Below are 17,612 nucleotides of genomic sequence, written 5' to 3'. Positions count from 1 at the left end.
AGAAAACAGAAATAAATAAATAAGTAAATTAAATGCATTTGTTAACGGATTGAATGCCAGTAAACTTTACCAATCTATTTGATTGATTTATTATGAATCTATGTGATACAACACAGTATTCTGCCCTAAGGGTGGAATTGAAATGGCCATACCCATCTCTAGTCATGAATTCATATTAATTCATGTTCTGAAAATAACTTCTATACTGTTTTCAAGGCTGTTTTGTAAGTGCATTTGTTAATGTAATGAGTGTAAGAGTAAAAAAAAATCAGATTTTGATGATGCAGTTCCTGGGGGAATACTTTCTATTTCAGTCTCAGGATCTAAAATAATCAATATTAGAAAGTTGGATAATGATCTTAGAATTTCTGTGATGATTTTGTTTTTCAAATATCAGAATAAGGATAAGTATACAATTTGCTGCATTTTTTCCCAATATCAATCCCCACCCATAGGAAGGGGTCGATGTGAAGCAGGGCATACAGGGGTAGGCCTACCATCTTTTATTCCTTTGGATGCCTGTTTGTGCAATTTGTGTTAAGTAATGATCAGTATTACATGGTCCAGTTCCGATAATGGACAAAAGAGCAAATGCCCTATGGGCAGCAACATCTCTCATACATCATCTTTTTCATCTCTACTTGCATGGCAGATTGGAAATGCTGTGAATCAGTATTCTTAAATACATTTATGATGATACATTCTTTTTTAGTTCATTGTTTCTTTTCTCTATCCATTTTTCTCTAAAAATTTTCTCTTGTAGTTGCTTCATTTTATAGTATTTCAAAGACTTTTCTCTCTTATTTTCTCCCATCTTTTCTGTTTTTTATTTCATCTTTCCTTGTTATCTTTCTTCTTGGCTTCTTTATTTAAGATTAGCATATCCTTGTGTTTGTTTCTTCTCCTTATTATCCCATTCCCTGTATCATTGTCTGATCATATACACTACTCTGTCATATCCCTTCATTGTAAAGGTCAGCAGTCATGCAGGTAACAAGGTAGATACACTTTTCTATCTTCTCATCCATCACAGTCTTGAGCAAATTCATCAAATACGTCATCACCTCTTTCTTTTCCAGTGCTTGTCTGTTATCCTGTTGTATTCCTTCGAAGGTATAACAATTTTAGTCTTGTTTGTACGACACAGTCATTTCTGACTGAATTGTAGGAAGAAATATGACTAGACATACCAATTGCACCCAGTTGATTACTGATTTGTGTAATTTTTTTTAGAATTTAAACTGTAGAGGTTTGTGAAACTGTGATTAGGGGATTAGTCGTTGTTCAGTTGATTACTGATTTGTTTAATTTTTTTTAGAATTTAAACTAGAGGTTTGTGAAACTGTGATTAGGGGATTAGTCCCTGATACAAGGTCCCAAATATCAAATCAATATAATTTGACAAGAAGTTGATAAATTTACATTTGCCGCTCCTAACTCGGGCATGAGCTGTATCATTTAGGTTGATTTGCCCTGCCTGCATGATAAGTAGTTTGAAAACGGCGAAGAAAAAAATTCCCCAGCAAAATTCGAAGGGGAATTTGCTCTGTATTATGATATTTTTAGTGCATTTTCAGCCTGTAAAATAATGCTTTTATGATAAATATCATTAGTAATAACAAGTATGTTCAAAGGTATTTAACTCTGGATTGATCGGATCGCTCATATAGCATGGCCTTCCACATTTAGCCATGGAAATAACAGCTAGCGCGGAATCTCAGTTCAAGGGATTTTGGGGAGAAAAATTTAACCTTTGATGTTCTCTGGTTTGCTTTCATACTGGCCATTTCATTGGCATTTGATAGGGAAACCATTTCGACAGGGAAGTTCTCCACCTCTCAAGGTGGAGAAGTTTTTCTGTTTACCTTTCATACTGGACACTTTCCCCTTCGCTGGCGAACTTTGCTGTATGAAACGGGTGTATTAAAAAGGAGAATGTGAATACATTCAGAGGCGTCGATCCTGGGGGGCAGGGGGGGGGCGATCGCCCCACCAATGAAAATATTTGGGGGGGGGCAAACATCATTTTGCCCCCAAATAATTCCGGATATGGCAAAAAAAATCAAGATTGTAAGGTTCAGCAAGCGGCGAGAATGAAATACACAACTCGTTCTTTATTTAAAATCGTGCTCAAAATGCCCGCTTTTCTGATTGGAATATAAAAATTTCAGCTCGCGCTTTGCGCTCGCATCATTTCTGTAGCAAAAACCCATACTTCTCATGATTAAATAGGTGAATGCAAATGTCCCATTTTCACTTTAAAGCCTCAAAAGAACTCCTGCTTCGATTTGCATTCATCTTTTCTTGGATATATATCTTGTTCTTTATCAAAAACGTCTATTAAACTGTTATTCTTTTCAAATCGAAAAATCAAAATTTTCAGCTCACGCTTCGCGCTCGCATCTATTCTTTTAGATACCAATCTTAATCATTGGTACCAGAAATGCTTAGAATATCAAGCTTTCAGGTCAGAATATAAAGAAATTTTAGCTCACTCTCGGCACTCGTACTATCTGTGTAGTGAGATACATGTATGTATCCTCCTCATGAGTTACTACAAACAGTTCTAAACAGGCACGCTTTCCCTGCCAGTATACAAAAAAAAAAATCAGCTCGCGCTTCGCGCTCGCATTAATTTGTTGGTGAGATACGTGTCTGTGTGTCATGAGTCATATATATCTATCTATATATATATATATGTGTGTGTGTGTCTTGTACGATCCAGCGCCTTTGGAACGTCAATGATTTTGCCCCCCCATCTGAAAAATGGATCGACGCCCCTGAATACATTGTATGATGGATTGTGATAGTGACTAGTGATAAAAATTCTTTTTAATATGCCCAGATGTTCATGACTGTGATTAATTTATTTCCACATTTCATTTAAAAGCAACAAAGGTAGCACATTTTTATTGTAAAGTGTTTCAAGTTGTTAAGCGCATGACCACCCATTGAAACACAAAAATGTGACCTTTGTAGACAGATGGCGGCCATTTTGTTCTTACATACATAATCTACCTACATGTCACTATTGGCAGGTTGCTGCAAAAAGAGAGGTGGTTGCTAACAGGTATGATGTATATAAAACCTGTTACATATTTTCGTCAGCATTGAAACTTTCTTATTTTGCATATCTTGATTGATTGAATCAAGATAAGAAAAAAATCAGTTTCACATTCCAGTTAAGATTTGCCCCTTTAATGCCACCTTTCGCCCTGCCTTCTATGATAGACTACGTGAATCTTTCCAGTCTAACGAACCTTCTTTGCCAATCTGCTATTCTCATTAAATTGACTTCTCTTTTCATGCCGAGAAAGCCTCACATGCAAGCCTTACAAGCAAGTGTCTTGCCCCATTCACATGATAACACTAATATGATTGTATACATTTGACTCTTAATTAAGTGTGAATGCAGTTTATTGAAAATTAAAACTTTTTTGAGCCTTGGTCAGCTACTTTTGAGACAACCACTCTACTATAAATCCTCCAGTATCGATAGAGGCCACAATTCTCGTGTTATTAATACACCAGCTCGGGATCTATACAGGGAGCAACAAAAAAAGTAAGTCCCCCCTAAATCAAATTGCTGTAACTTTTGAACCGAATTAGTTTGAGATATGATATTTCATAGGTGGTTTTCAGCACTCATTAAGCAAACCCCGAGGAAAAATGACATCGATCGGTTGAGTCATGCATGAGTAATTAAAGATTGAATTAAAAATGACCATTTTTAAAAGTCACAAGAGTCGTTTTTCAGTTTGTTCAAATACAAAGTTGGGCAAAAGTTGTTTTCAGGTGAATTTTATTGTGTTATGCTGTTTTACTATCCATCATTCAACCACTTCAGACCAGATTTTGATATCGTATGTTCATGGTTGAGTGAACACAATGTATTGCAGGGCTGCGGAAGCGGGGGGGTGGGCTTCAGCCCCAACTTTTTTCCAAAAGCATGTACAAAAATGTAAAAATGACCACACGATTTTTATTTTTTTGCATGATCAGCCCCCCCCCCTCACTTTTGGCCCAGTCTCCCCCCCCACTTTGAAAACCGTTCAGCGGCCCCTGAATTGTGAAGTATCATCATAGGGGTTTATGGTAGTATCCTCTACAACTTGTTAAATCATGTTAAAATTTTGAAAATGTTGGTGGCTTCCCCGATTATAGGCCCCTTCCCCTATTTTAAAATTCTGGATCTACCACTGATTTGTCCATACATTCAACTGATCCTGAGAAATTGTTAGGAAAAGAATACATTTATGCAGTATAAAGAATATTAATTCCTAAGTTTTCGATTGTGCTCGCTCAACCATGAAAATGTTTAAAATTCGGAAAGTATGTGGTGATAGAAATGATGGATGATAAAAACAACAGCAATTAAAGTCACATTTGAAACCGAATTTGCCCCCAATAATCACTTTATTATCCTTTAAAATGCGTCTGTGACATTGAAAATACCAATTTTCCCACTTTGATGCGTGCTCACTCATCCATAAATAAACGAATCGATTTCATTTTTGCACAGAATTTCGCCCATAGGTTGATAAACATTACTGCCAAAAGACATTGCTAAAGATAGCCTTAAAAAAAAGTTCCACCATATTGAATAAGGGGTTACTTGTTCGTAAACATATGCACCCATTATGTACACAAGTCTATGAGAGAGGAAGTCAAAATTTTGAAATGAGGGTTTGTTTCATGGACGGTTTTTGTTACTTCTGCCAACAGTTATTTCATGAAACTTCGCACATGGCTTCAGAGTAACACTATCCAAAAGGTGCGCACACCAAAATAACCATTCGATGCGGCACAGAGTGGGGCCAAGGCCTTGAACTTTCTTCTCATTTGCATAATTTTCGAGTATTGTGTGCTCACTGATGCATTAAACATCGGGATTTTCACAAAAATTAAATCAAATGAACTATGCAAGGAGGTTTGTGACAGATATCCATAGTTACAAATTGCATTTTTTCCAATAACGTAAAAAATAGCTAATCACATTCCACATGTTCATTCAAGCGTGAATGTTTAATTTAAAGCCTTTAAATCATTGAAGCATGTTGATTGATCATGAACACAACGAAAAAGTTGAGAAAAGATCATTTTCAGTTACCAAAATGAAACAATACTTGCCTATGATATTTGAAAATCGTATTTTTTGTTTTCAATAAATGTTCATTGAACCGTGAAACGATGAATACTGTTGAAGAAACTCTTCCCAAAAATAACTGTCATCATATTCAATCATTTTTATTGATAGAAACCTGTAAAATATCCAATTATAGCAAATTCGGACTGGTGTTTATTCAACCGTGAAATTTAGCCAAAAAAGTTGTATTGTCTTTTAGAAAGTACCTTTTATAAGCCTTCTGACTATTTTTCATGATGAGAATGTGGAATTAGTTCCAATAAAATGGAATCAAAGTCATGATATTTGGCTTGTGACTTTTGAAAAGTGACATTTTTGCCTTCTGACGGTGCTCACTGAAGCATGACGTAAAATACGTCCATAACATTTACTCAGAGGGTAGCTTATAAAATTACCTACACGCTCATGTAAAGATATATTAAAAACTCGAATTGGTTTGGAAATTATTGATGTTTGTTTAAGGGGGGACTTACTTTTTTGTTGTGTATAAGGGAGCACCAGAGAAGTGTTAAACATTACCAGTTTAGAAGCAAATGGATGTTTCAACACTGTTAGGTGTAGTTTAAACACGTATCTGGTGTTAACCCAAAGCCCAACTGGTGCTGCTACAACACTTCTCTGGTGTAGCTACCTGGTTGGTGTTAATGGTGTTTCCTCAGTGCACCATTAAGGTTACATGCATTAGAAGTTAGCTCTTGTAAGAATTCATCATACTTATCCAGTCTATTGGAACACGCATCCTGAAAGGGCATTCTTCTATCAGCTTGGTTGTGAATCCAGGACCTTCATGTTATGAGAGAGATCTCCCCTACCACTGCGCCATCTTGCTTGCAGCAGACCCATTGAATATCCAAATTTTAATTAAAATTTCTTCTTTCTGGTTCCATTTCTTCACTAAAAACAGGCCAAGATTCAGCTCTCTTTTTTATACAAAAATAAGTTCATGATGTCCATAATTTGAAAGGATGCATGTATGTATGCCTCTATGTAAGAATTTTCTTGTGTTATTAAATTCACATCCAAAATTCTAAATGCAATACAGATTGTGTATTCTGTCAAACAGCAATTCAGAGCACATTTGCATCAATTTTTCCTTTATGAGCTCTTCTGATTGATTACAAATTTAATCTATATTTATTTAGAATACAGATTTATATTCAAATGTGAATTCTTACATCTCTGAGATAATTCCTGAAAGAAATGAATATTTTCACTATACAACATCAATATGAAATGGGGTAAAACATAACCTTCCAATTTTATGCTGTGGTGTGAAAGAGGCTGACTTCCCTTGAAGTTCAGTCATCCTCGGTTCCTGGTGCAGTTCACACTCCATGGCCTTTGGTGATATTACAAATTGCATAATTTTCTGGGTATATGCGCAGACATACCCGGCATATATGAGGAAGATAAGGGCAGTCCAATATTGTTCTAATCTGGTTGTGTGTGTGCTTATCGTATCCCAGGGGTGCGGTGTATTATTGAGTTTGGATTCAGATTATGTCGTATCTCCCTATTCCTGACGAGACATGATGAATGCTAATTACGCATAGCATGGAATCATGTATTATCATAATTACGTGTAGACAACGTAAAAATGCATGTTCTGATTTAATAAAGTGATAAAAGAAGAAAGTGATTAAAAAAGGATTAATTGTAACTTCTAAAGCTTGCCCATATTATACTGGGTTTGCATCATCTTTGTGTCGACAAGCCAACATACATTTTTACACCATAAGGACCATGGAAGTCCAATATAGTTCTAAGCTGGATTTATAAATTCTCATCATATCCTTGTGATGCTGTATTCTAACCTTTGCATCATTCTACCCCCCTTCTTGAATATCAGATTAAATTGTTTTATGGTTTTCTAGGATAAAACTTAAGGGCTAAGCTGGATTATGAAAAGTTGCATGAATTTCATAGAAAATGCACTTGATTAGATTTCTTTAGTTGGAATATAGACTTTGTGAGATATGAATAGGAGTTCATATCTTATGAAGATAGTGAATGGTATGTATAATTTCTTTTTTCTTCTTCTCCCCCTCCTATTTTTTCAGCCAAAATTGTCAATTCTTCCTTCACACCATTCTTAATTTCATTGGTGCTTTTTATAATATCTTTCCTTTCAACTTCACACCCTCTTATTCTCCTTGTGTCATACATAATTCTCTTTGTTTAATTCTATACAGTATCAAAATTGATAGCAAACCCTTCCATCAAACCAAATCCTCAAGGTGTTTCTACTTAATGCACTATATATCATTCTATAATCTTTCAATCTAGGACAGAGTTTAATGTAGGGGTTCATAATGTTTTTCCTTCTTTCTTTTTTTGTTATCTCACCTCCTCCTGAGTTCTCTTGATTCATTTATTTGATCTATTCTTCTGGTTACCTTATCTTCATGCAGCATTCTCCATGTTGCTTTTTTTTGTCTTATTAAAAACTAGACACTCTTCCGCCTCCAGCATTCCTCTATTTTAAACCTATATCAAACCTATGCCTTCCAACCTTTCACCTCTTTTCTTTTTTCTTTTTTTTTGTCTTCTCATCCTCTTTTGTCTCTCCTCCTTTGCTCCTTCTCATTCTTTCTTTCTTTCTTCTCCTTTTTCATTATACTTTTCACAATTCTATACTCTTAATATCCTTTCTGCTACGTTTTATCTACCTCTCATGCTTTAGCTTCTCATCTGAAAGAAGACTATCCCATGAAAACCCCTATCCTCCAGGCCCTTCTTCTTCTGTTTTGTTTTCATGTGCAATGATTTCTTTTATCAATAAAACCTGGGCAGGGTTGCTGTCTCTCCAAGTGACACGTGTGTTTTTGCAGGTGGCACTTTCCGATTTCCTTTCCATGCATAAAACATGAATATATGGAACTGAGGGTGTGAAAACTAGGCAACTTTTTCATGGTGATGCTGCAAAGAAGATGGTGATATAGGCTATTTTACATATTTCATCTAAACAATATGTTAGATTAATATCATGGATGACTGAGATAACAATAAATATCTTGGAAAGGAAAAATAAACTTTTTAAAGATGCAACTTTTGATAATTTTTTAAAGAGTAATTTAGTAGAATCCTGTTGATGTCAGCATGTTGGAGATGTAACTGGAAAAATTATCTCAGTTTGTATTATATGTCCAAGCTATAAGTATTCAAATAAAAAAGTCCATAATTCAGACAGCAGCCTATTTTGAAAAAATGAACAAAAAATATAAAATTCAATGTGGAGATCTTTTTATTTTCCCATAGTACTATTTAATTTTGGATGTCATTTGACTTCATAGTGAACTGAATTTGGTTAATCTTGAAACCTTCTTCCTTTTTGATTAAGGGAATGGATAAAACATAATTTGTAATAATTGTTGATAACCATAAATGTTTGAATAAAAGATATATCTTTTCCTTATTCTTTTGTAGGATTTCAAGATCTCAGTGGGTGTATGACTGTTAGATTTGAGAAATTCCTAAACAAAATTTCATGCATACTTATTTGAAGACACCAGTCAATATTGAATCTCTACATACTTCTTGATGCATTGACCATAATTAGAGCCACGGTGCAGGCGCACATGGGTAAATGTCATATTGCTCACGATTGATTATTGGAGCATTTTACAGAACTACAGAGGGGGATGACCCACTTCTGTCCGCTCATTCCCTGTAGGGGCCAGTCGTGTGTTATGTCTTTTATCCTTGATGGGCAACCCTCTTGCCCTAAATGGAAGGATTTGACATTTTTAGCCCCCCAAGGGAAAGTTCATTAGAAACATCCTATAAAGTGGACCCATTTTTTTGAAGATTGCTATCAGGTTGATTAGCAAATTGCATATTATGCATAATGAATAAATAATAAATTATCTTATTGACTTTTTTCCCCCTTTGTGTCAGGTTGTTTGCATGTCCCTCCTTGTATATTTTTTTTCTGTTCACACTATATCTTGTTTTAAATGTAATTCCTCCTTGACTTTAACCTTACCTATTTGATTGTTTTGATCTTGTTCACGACCTTACATAAACAATTGATTATGTTTGCAATGTCATGTTTTTCTTTATTTGTTACTTTCCTTTTTATTCTCCTCCCCCTTTCTATATGCAATACTTCTTCAGTACATTTCGCTTATCAGTCTTTGTTTATTAGTTAAGACTGGTCACTATGATGCAATATAAGGAGATAATTTTGTATCATATAGTTGTGTATCAAAATGAATACTATAAAAGTATGTATGTATATGCCAACTGGGCTTTTATGCCAAAGTTATATAAGTAGTACAGTGAAGATTCATGTGATCTGATTTTGATTTGTTTTCCTCTCTCTTTATAAATGAAACAGAACCTCTTCTCTACTTTCTTGAAGTGGTCTCCCTCAAACCACTTCACAAATCAGAAGATTGCTTTGCTAGCATTCTCATCACCATCTCCTTAACTGGTTTTAAGAACCACTTCAAGTGGTTTTGTTGCTATGGGAATGCTGTCGTTAGGGTCTCATACTTTGTGCACAAACTGGTTTTCAAACTGGTTTAAGAAAGTAGATGAGAACGGGGTCACTGATCACTGTATACATGTGTATGTACATTCATATAAACGGATTCTCAATAACAAGGAAGCAACTACTTCAGACTTCCTCCATTTCCTTTCAACCTGTTGTGTGTACAAACATGACATTGACCAAGGTAAACATATGCAAGGGTGAATGTTCACTTCTGAATGCATGAGGTCACTCTTAATTTTAGTCATTGAGGTATTCAGCTTTATACGTCATCAATCCAGCACTTATATATGCTGCAAATACTTTGAAAATACTAATTCCTGATTACTCTTTGATAGAATTAACCTTTGGTGACTTAGGTAAATTTTGTAAGTACTTCATTATTATGTGCAAACTCATTTTTTCCGAGGACTGTCAAAGACTGGAACCATCTCCCCTCCTCAGTTATATCCCAACCATCCTGAGGAACCTTTAAGTCAGCACTCCAAAAAACCCTAAAACCGGAACCTTAAGTTGGTGACCGTACACGACACACCTCCAGTTTAAACACCTTTATTGCGTCTTTTGGAGGATTCCTACCAAGTACCAAGTACAGTGCTCACTGCTGGAAGTAGAATGTTATTTCTTGTATCAGCCAACCACATTTACTGCTTCATTTCTTTGTATATCGATATTAATCTACCGTTGTTGGTGAAGAATATTATTGTAAAGTGCTAGGATACTTCTGAGAAAGTAAGTGATAAGTGCTATATGAGGAAGTATAATAATATGATTTATTATTAGATATGAATAGATTCTTGATCACTTAAGGGTTTTATTTTTCTCCTCTAGTGTTCTTTCCGGACATATCCTTTTTAAAAAATTATTGGTACTTAAATCAAACAGGATATGGTCAGGGTATTTTCTGGATAATTTATGTACAGTGTGTATCAGATATGTGTAACAGATTTGAATCTAAATATAAAACAAAAGAAAGAGTATTCATATCCTTGCTAATAATTTGAGTTGTAGTTTAAACCATTGGAGATTTAATATGTAAGTATGATATATTTCATGTTGAAGTCTATTGAAAATATGTGCTATAGACCAATGAAATAAAAAATGGGATGAAAGTTTTATCAGTCTTGTCAACATTTAATATTTGATCCATAGACACTATGGATAATCTTAGCCTATAACTTGATTTCATTTATCGGAGTACACAAACAGTTTATTTTTGCTGTTTACTGGAAATGGCAAGGAAATTGAAAATATTGTAAGAACAATCTAAGTGACAAAAGATGATCATACGTTGGAGTTCAGATTATTCTTACTTTGTGGGTAAGCAACCGCTTTTGATTCTCATATCATTATCACTGTATTTCGTTGTCGGGAATTCAGAAGTCAAAGGTCAAAACCCAGGAGTGAAAAAAAAACATGGCTGCCATATACCCCGTGAAATGACTGGGAAATGAATAGTGACTTCATTTGTGAGATGGAGAACTTGAATTTGGACTGGACATCACTTAATTAATTTACCTTTCTAATTAATAAAATAAATGATATCCCCCTCCTAAATCACCCAAGCAAAGTTATAGAAACCATTAACTAATTACACTTCTTTCCACTGTTTAGACACAGAAACTGTACAGAGTAGACAGTGTGTATCATTAAATTCAGGCTCTTTCAAAACCATCCTGATTAGATTGTTGTTGATTCAGCAATCAAGGTCATATTGTCTCTGATGTTCAGTCAAATGTTTCATTTCTATTCAGCTTGGAAAACCATTAATGAGCTGTGTGTAGTGTGAGCTAATGAAATGATATGGTCATGATCAGGACTCAAGGTTATCCATGTAATCATGATATGGTATGAATTTACCTATCTTGATAACCTTGGCCTCAAAGAATAAAATACCAATTCTGTTTAAAAATACAATGATGGACTTTTTCACTAGATGAAAACCAAATACATAATTCTTAGACTTCCTTGTGGAGCACCTGTAGTAAAATAGTGTTCTCCAGAAAATATTTTGGGTGCTTTTTAATATTAAAGCACGAGCCTGGAGTTAACTTATTGTTTGTGGGCTATTTCAATTGTTAAAAATCAATTACGAGTGCCAAATTCTTGGATTGTTTGCAGGATGCTAGTCCCAAAAGATGGCACACTACGTGTATGTTTTATCCACATCTTCTTTTGCATGAGATTTGAACCAATTCATCATCGTCATGTATAAGCATTACATTGTTCTCGCTAGGCCGCACTTCATATAGAAAGTGTAAGCTTTAGCATTATAAAAGCATGCAGTTAAAAACAGAGTTTCATTCTTTACTGACTTATGCTGCAGTCACATTTCCCCTCCAGCATCCACACAACGAATTGAAAATAGACATTTTACCGATTTCTATAGGAACTACACGCAAGAAGCTGGTACAAAAATGACTGTTTTCAACTCGCCGTACAGCCATCATAGGTGGAATATGGCTGAGCCATTAAGGACCAATTACATACACGTAGTATCCTAGCGTTATGGCACAGATTTATGAATTTCATGATATCACTAAAGCTCAGGTTATTCACCCTCCATTGATATCTTTGTTACCCCAATTTGAAGTGTAAAGTTGGTTTGTAATTCCGTGGGGTTTAATATTAATTAATGTAAAATGGGAATGACCATAGAGTCAAAGGCTATTTCCTTCTAAACAAGTTCATGAACCAGCCTTGTTTACATTTCTTATGGCTCATTCAGTTGTCCCATCTCTTTCAAGTATTCTACTCTTTTTCTGTTCTTAAGGGATTGCAATTGGATGCATTATTCCTGATACCAACTGTTGCAATTGTAATCTCTGGGAGAACAGATCTGCTGGTGGGATACTCATATGATGAAGGTGACTTGTTTTACCTTATATATACATATAGTGTGCAAGACATATTTTGAGTCAGTCTACATTGTGAAGTGATTGAGAGAACATCACAACTTGTGCTACATCTTATCAGTCATGCTACCTTAATGAAATAAAGTCATTATAACTGAACTACGTGAATTTTTGCAGAATTATTTTGAACTCCAAAACATCAACCAGGCATGTACAGAATGTAACACTATTTTCCATCTACCTAATACCTCGCAAGGTTGATTAATCGTATTCATCTCTTCTATCGTTTCTATCCCTCATTCTGCAGGTATGCTGAACTGAAGCTTGAGGCATTGTCTATCGCTGATTTTTTTGAAATGATATGGTGTCCCCAGGCGATGAGATGATGATGGGAGATGGTCTAGGTACCTTGATTGTTGAGGACCAGTCCTTCTTTAACCAACACTCTAACATGGAAGTCATCCTCTTCATGCTGGCTTTCTTTGCCTATATGGTCCTCTATGTGGTCTATCAGCCAAAGAAGGATGGGGAACAAAAAGAGAACCCAAGGAGGGTGCGCAGGACTGAGTCACGCTACCGCAGGACTAGGATCTTTGACGTCTTGGGCCTGTCGTTGGACCAGTGCAATAGCTTCCGTGCTTTCCTAGATCGGTTTTCAACCTACGAGGAGGTGGCCCGGGCTATCAAACTTGCAGGGATTACAAGGAGTGATATGATTATCGGCGTGGACTTCAGTGCCAGTAATGAGTGGCAGGGGCGTAAATCTTACAAATTTGGTCACAACTTACATGACATTTCAAATGGGAAGACGTTCAATCCTTACCAGCGGGTATTATCAATCATAGGATCTACGTTAGAGCAGTTTGACTCGGATCATATGATCCCTGTTTATGGTTTCGGGGACAAAATAACGCGGGATGAAGCCGTCTTTCCATTCAAGGAGACGGGGCTACCCTGTGTTGGGTTCATTGATGTCTTAGAAAAATACCATAAGGTGGCAAGAACGGTAGAACTTGGAGGCCCAACAAGTTTTGAACCTATCATTAGGAAAGCAATAGAAATAGTTCAAGATAAGCAGTCGTACCATCTGCTCCTGATTATCACTGATGGACAAATCAAAGATGCAGAAAGGACTGGGAAGGCTATTGTGGAGGCTTCCAATCATCCAATCAGCATCATTGTCATCGGTGTCGGTGATGGACCGTGGGATGAGATGGAGAACTATGATGATAACCTCCCACAGAGAAAATTTGACAATTTTCAGTTTGTCAACTTCCATCAGGTCTGCAGCAAGGCAAAGTACGCAGAGACTGCATTTGCACTTCATGCACTCATGGAAGTACCGGACCAATATCAAGCAATTTGTTCATTAGGATACCTGACTAATGGAATACCTCCACTCACAGACAACAATGATAATACAAAGAAACTGAAATAGCCTTATATTAAAAGTGTACTATGTCTTTTGTACTAACTTGCTATTAAATTGAAGTATTTTCCTCTCCTAATATTTGTGGAGACATATTCATATGTTGTTAATTGTTAATGTGATCTTTCATATATTTTGAATGCATACATGTATTTGCTAAAGTGGTAGAGCCTTGGCTGTAAGCGCTTTACAATGTATCGAGTTTCTTTTCTTATACTTTTCCCTTTTTCCTTTTTAATGTACCATTAGGACTTTCAGATGCAGCAAAGCTTGGATAAATCTCTCAAATGCTTTAGTAGAATGTGTACATTATTTGGACAAATAAAGTCTAAGAAAGTTAGTGAAATATGTAGTGTCTTTACTTTTTAATGCAACTTTGGACGATGGCATTTTTACATCTATTGAGGCGATATATACAACCCTGTAGGAATGTCAGAACTGGGCTTTACTATGTGACAATGGGCCTCTGCATCAATGTGATTGAAATTATGGTAACAATAATACCCCCCAAAATAGTGTATCTGTACTATGATGTGTTAATTGGCAATAACTTCATATTAAACATACATTTGAATGAATGAAAAGAATTAATGTTTCTTTTACGTGCAGGTATTGTTTTATAAACTTCTTGCCTCAAAGTGGACTACCAAGCTTTTTTTTCTTCTTCCTGGTCTTAAAAACAAAAGAATAGTCTGAATTCTTACCAGGCAATTTTAGAATATGGAATCAAATATCAATATTTGCAACATATTTCTTTTCTCATCTCTTGAAATATAAATTACATACTGGTAGTCGGGTTTTCAAATGGACATGTGATATCCATCAGAGAGCACTCTTATAATGAATGCCTCATCCGTAATCTTTCAAAAATGACATTTCAAATGAATAATTTTGTCCTTGATGTGTGATGTTTTGAAAGTGCAATGAAAAGTTTTCTTTCCTTTTGAGATCTTCTCAAATGATTGGATGATGCCAAATAATGAATATGTATGCATAGAATGTAGGTTTGATCATAAATTACTATTTTGTTTCATTGCTTGCTGATTTGAAGTACGGTACTTTCTTTATTGTGTAGATTTACCTTTATTCATTATGCTGATCGGTATTACGTTCCATGTAGTTTGCTTATTTAGGGTTTGCGTTACTCTCTTCCTTACATTTTCTCCTTTTTCTTTTACCACTTGCTTCTACTTATCTTTGGGATGTGTTTTTAACACAATTCTTACACATGAATGTATATCATGTTAGATTCAAACCCACTACCAGGGTGACAGGTGGATGTATTTCTCCAAGCACAAGCAATGTTTATGTCTTTCAATGATGATGTTCAAACTTTCCATATTTTGCACTATTGTCTAAAACTCTTCTATTTTTACTGAATCTCTTGTGTAATTGAATGTTATTGTTTATCATTCCATCATTTAAAAGGGTTTCCAATAGTATCGATATTTTGAATAATAAGTTCTTCTGAAAACATTCCATTATGTGTAAATATTAGATAGTGAGGATAACAGATTTATACCCGATATTCTTTTTCCCCTCTAAATATGAGGTAGATTGTTTTGCTCCAAGTATGCATGTATACTAACATTTACCGAGTAATTAAAATTTATGTAGCCTTTTGTACAGTTTTTCAAGTCACTGCTTTTATGATTTTATTAAAGCTTGAAATTATTTTGAATGTATAGATGTATCTTTTTGTTCTACACCTGGTTGTTCTGCAAACAAGACTTAATGAGAAAATACTTATTAACTCATTCAATACATTATCAACTCATAATTTGATGATATGAAATATGTCCTTTATAAAATAAGTTAATTATTTACTGAATGGATGATGACAAAACATTTCACTTGATCTTCATTCAAAATATTTATCAGTGTTTAGTCATAATTGAACCTTTTTATTAATTGCACTATTACTTGAATTGAAAAAAAAATGATCTAAAAAAGGCAAAAGAACTATTGTTAGACCTAAAGAAGTTCAGTTATATATTGTGACTTGTGTGTGTTTTAGTTATTTCTCATTTTCTTTGAACCAATTTAAGTTTTATGAACAAAAGTAGACATATTTCTTTTCAATTACAGTGTCTGTGATATGTATGAAGAAACCAATGGTTGAAGTAACACCTGCATGCATGGAAGTATGCTTTTACAATCTGCACTTTGATATATTAGATTCCTAAGATATATCCATAAATTCATTGACTTCTTGATATTTGGTGTGATCTCCCTTGTTAACAAGGACATTTTTCAAATTTCCTTTAGAAAAAAATTAGGACACTGATGGATTTTCATAGAGTTACGATTGATTGGATCAATCCTCACTCTTTGGAAGACGGGACCCTGAAGTGTGAGTGGTTCATGGAGCAGCTTCTATAGATCTCAAAATGTCAAAGTTATGATCATAGCATTGGCAGCTCATGTTACTACTTTTAATACACATGTTAGGCTCTGTGAATCTACACATTAATCATCTGTAGTAGCTCCATGCTTTAATCATATTATGCACAGACAGCCTGAATGAAACCAAGTTAAAAACCAGGAATAAAGTGTATACTCATATATTTGTAGAGTAACATATATGTGTAGAACAGCTTTGATTCGTGATTCCGGGAAACTAGCCACAGACCTCTGACACCAATTTTACTCTTGTCGACTTTTTCATCCTGTCGGGGAATAATTTGTAAACATATATAGATACTTTTTTTAGTAAAAAAAGTGAAAAAAAAGTTGAATATAAATGTTTTGAATACATTAATAACAATGATGATTTGAGTTATGCATTAAACTAAAGGCTACTATTTAAAATGATTTTATGAAATGAAAAAAAACTACGCCCCCCCCAATTGCTGGATAGCCAGCTATCTCCATTCCTCAATTCTATTCATATTATTTTTTCACAGTTAACTTGCATAAATGCATGGTAATGGTATATAGTCACAAAACAGATTTACAAGCTGTTAATTAGTCACTGATGGTTTGAGTTATGCGCAAACGAAGATAGGATGGTTAATAATTATCAATATACTAATTGCTGTCACACATTTATGGCAATGGCTGATGCCCGTAAGGTTTAAAGTCACTTAAAAATGCTAACAATGCCATTGATGCGTTACTGATTCAAGAGTACAGATGACCTTAAATCATGATATTAGAGAGGAGTGTTTGTGTCTGAGTTTCCATGGTGACGGTCAATATTCCCTCTCCGCATCTTGGACAGGGTTGTTTAATGAGTTGGAAGAGCCGGGAAGTAGCTTCTAGCGCTTCAGACAGTCTAGCAATTGGCTGTCACATATAGTATTGTATAGATTGAGACAGCTTAAATTCTTGTTGCAAATGAAAGTTCTCTCTAAGTCTTAAGAAACTATGATAACTGATAGGAAGTGAAATGATAGAGATCTTATGTCTGTACTGACCCGAGTCCCATCTTCCCTGTGCCACCCCCCCCCCCCCACTGGACCTTTGTGTTTTGACCATGTAAGCTAAAATATCATAGCTACCACTCTTCAATTATTCTGCTGTATATCCTCTATCATTCCACTCCAAGTGATTCTTGGATTTTTATTTTTTAGTTATGTTCAATATTTTATGTAAATCTATTTTTGTAACAGATAATGTTTAATGACATTGAAATACTTGTAATCTTGGTGATAATTGGGTTCATAACATTCCCAAATTATACAC

The 17,612-nt window shown here is 35.0% G+C and overlaps 1 protein-coding gene across 3 annotated transcripts in view; it reads left to right on the top strand.

Moving 5' to 3' along the window:
- The window catches only part of LOC121408956 (E3 ubiquitin-protein ligase RGLG4-like), a 32,464-nt gene extending 15,724 nt beyond the window's left edge, over window positions 1–16,740 (top strand). For 2 of the 3 annotated variants that reach the window (XM_041600695.1, XM_041600696.1), the window contains exon 2: window positions 12,804–16,740. In XM_041600695.1, the coding sequence (XP_041456629.1) occupies window positions 12,858–13,934 (1,077 nt within the window). In that variant the 5' untranslated portion in view covers window positions 12,804–12,857 and the 3' untranslated portion in view covers window positions 13,935–16,740. Of the gene's footprint in view, window positions 1–10,251; window positions 10,374–12,803 lie in introns of those variants that run through there. The other variant, XM_041600697.1, reaches the window with a different exon arrangement.
- Window positions 16,741–17,612: the final 872 nt, after the last annotated feature.

The sequence above is a fragment of the Lytechinus variegatus genome, chromosome 2 (genome assembly GCF_018143015.1).
Source record: "Lytechinus variegatus isolate NC3 chromosome 2, Lvar_3.0, whole genome shotgun sequence".
NCBI classification, from domain to species: domain Eukaryota; kingdom Metazoa; phylum Echinodermata; class Echinoidea; order Temnopleuroida; family Toxopneustidae; genus Lytechinus; species Lytechinus variegatus.
Note: the sequence above shows the minus strand (reverse complement) of the source record. Positions and strands in the feature narration are given on the sequence as shown.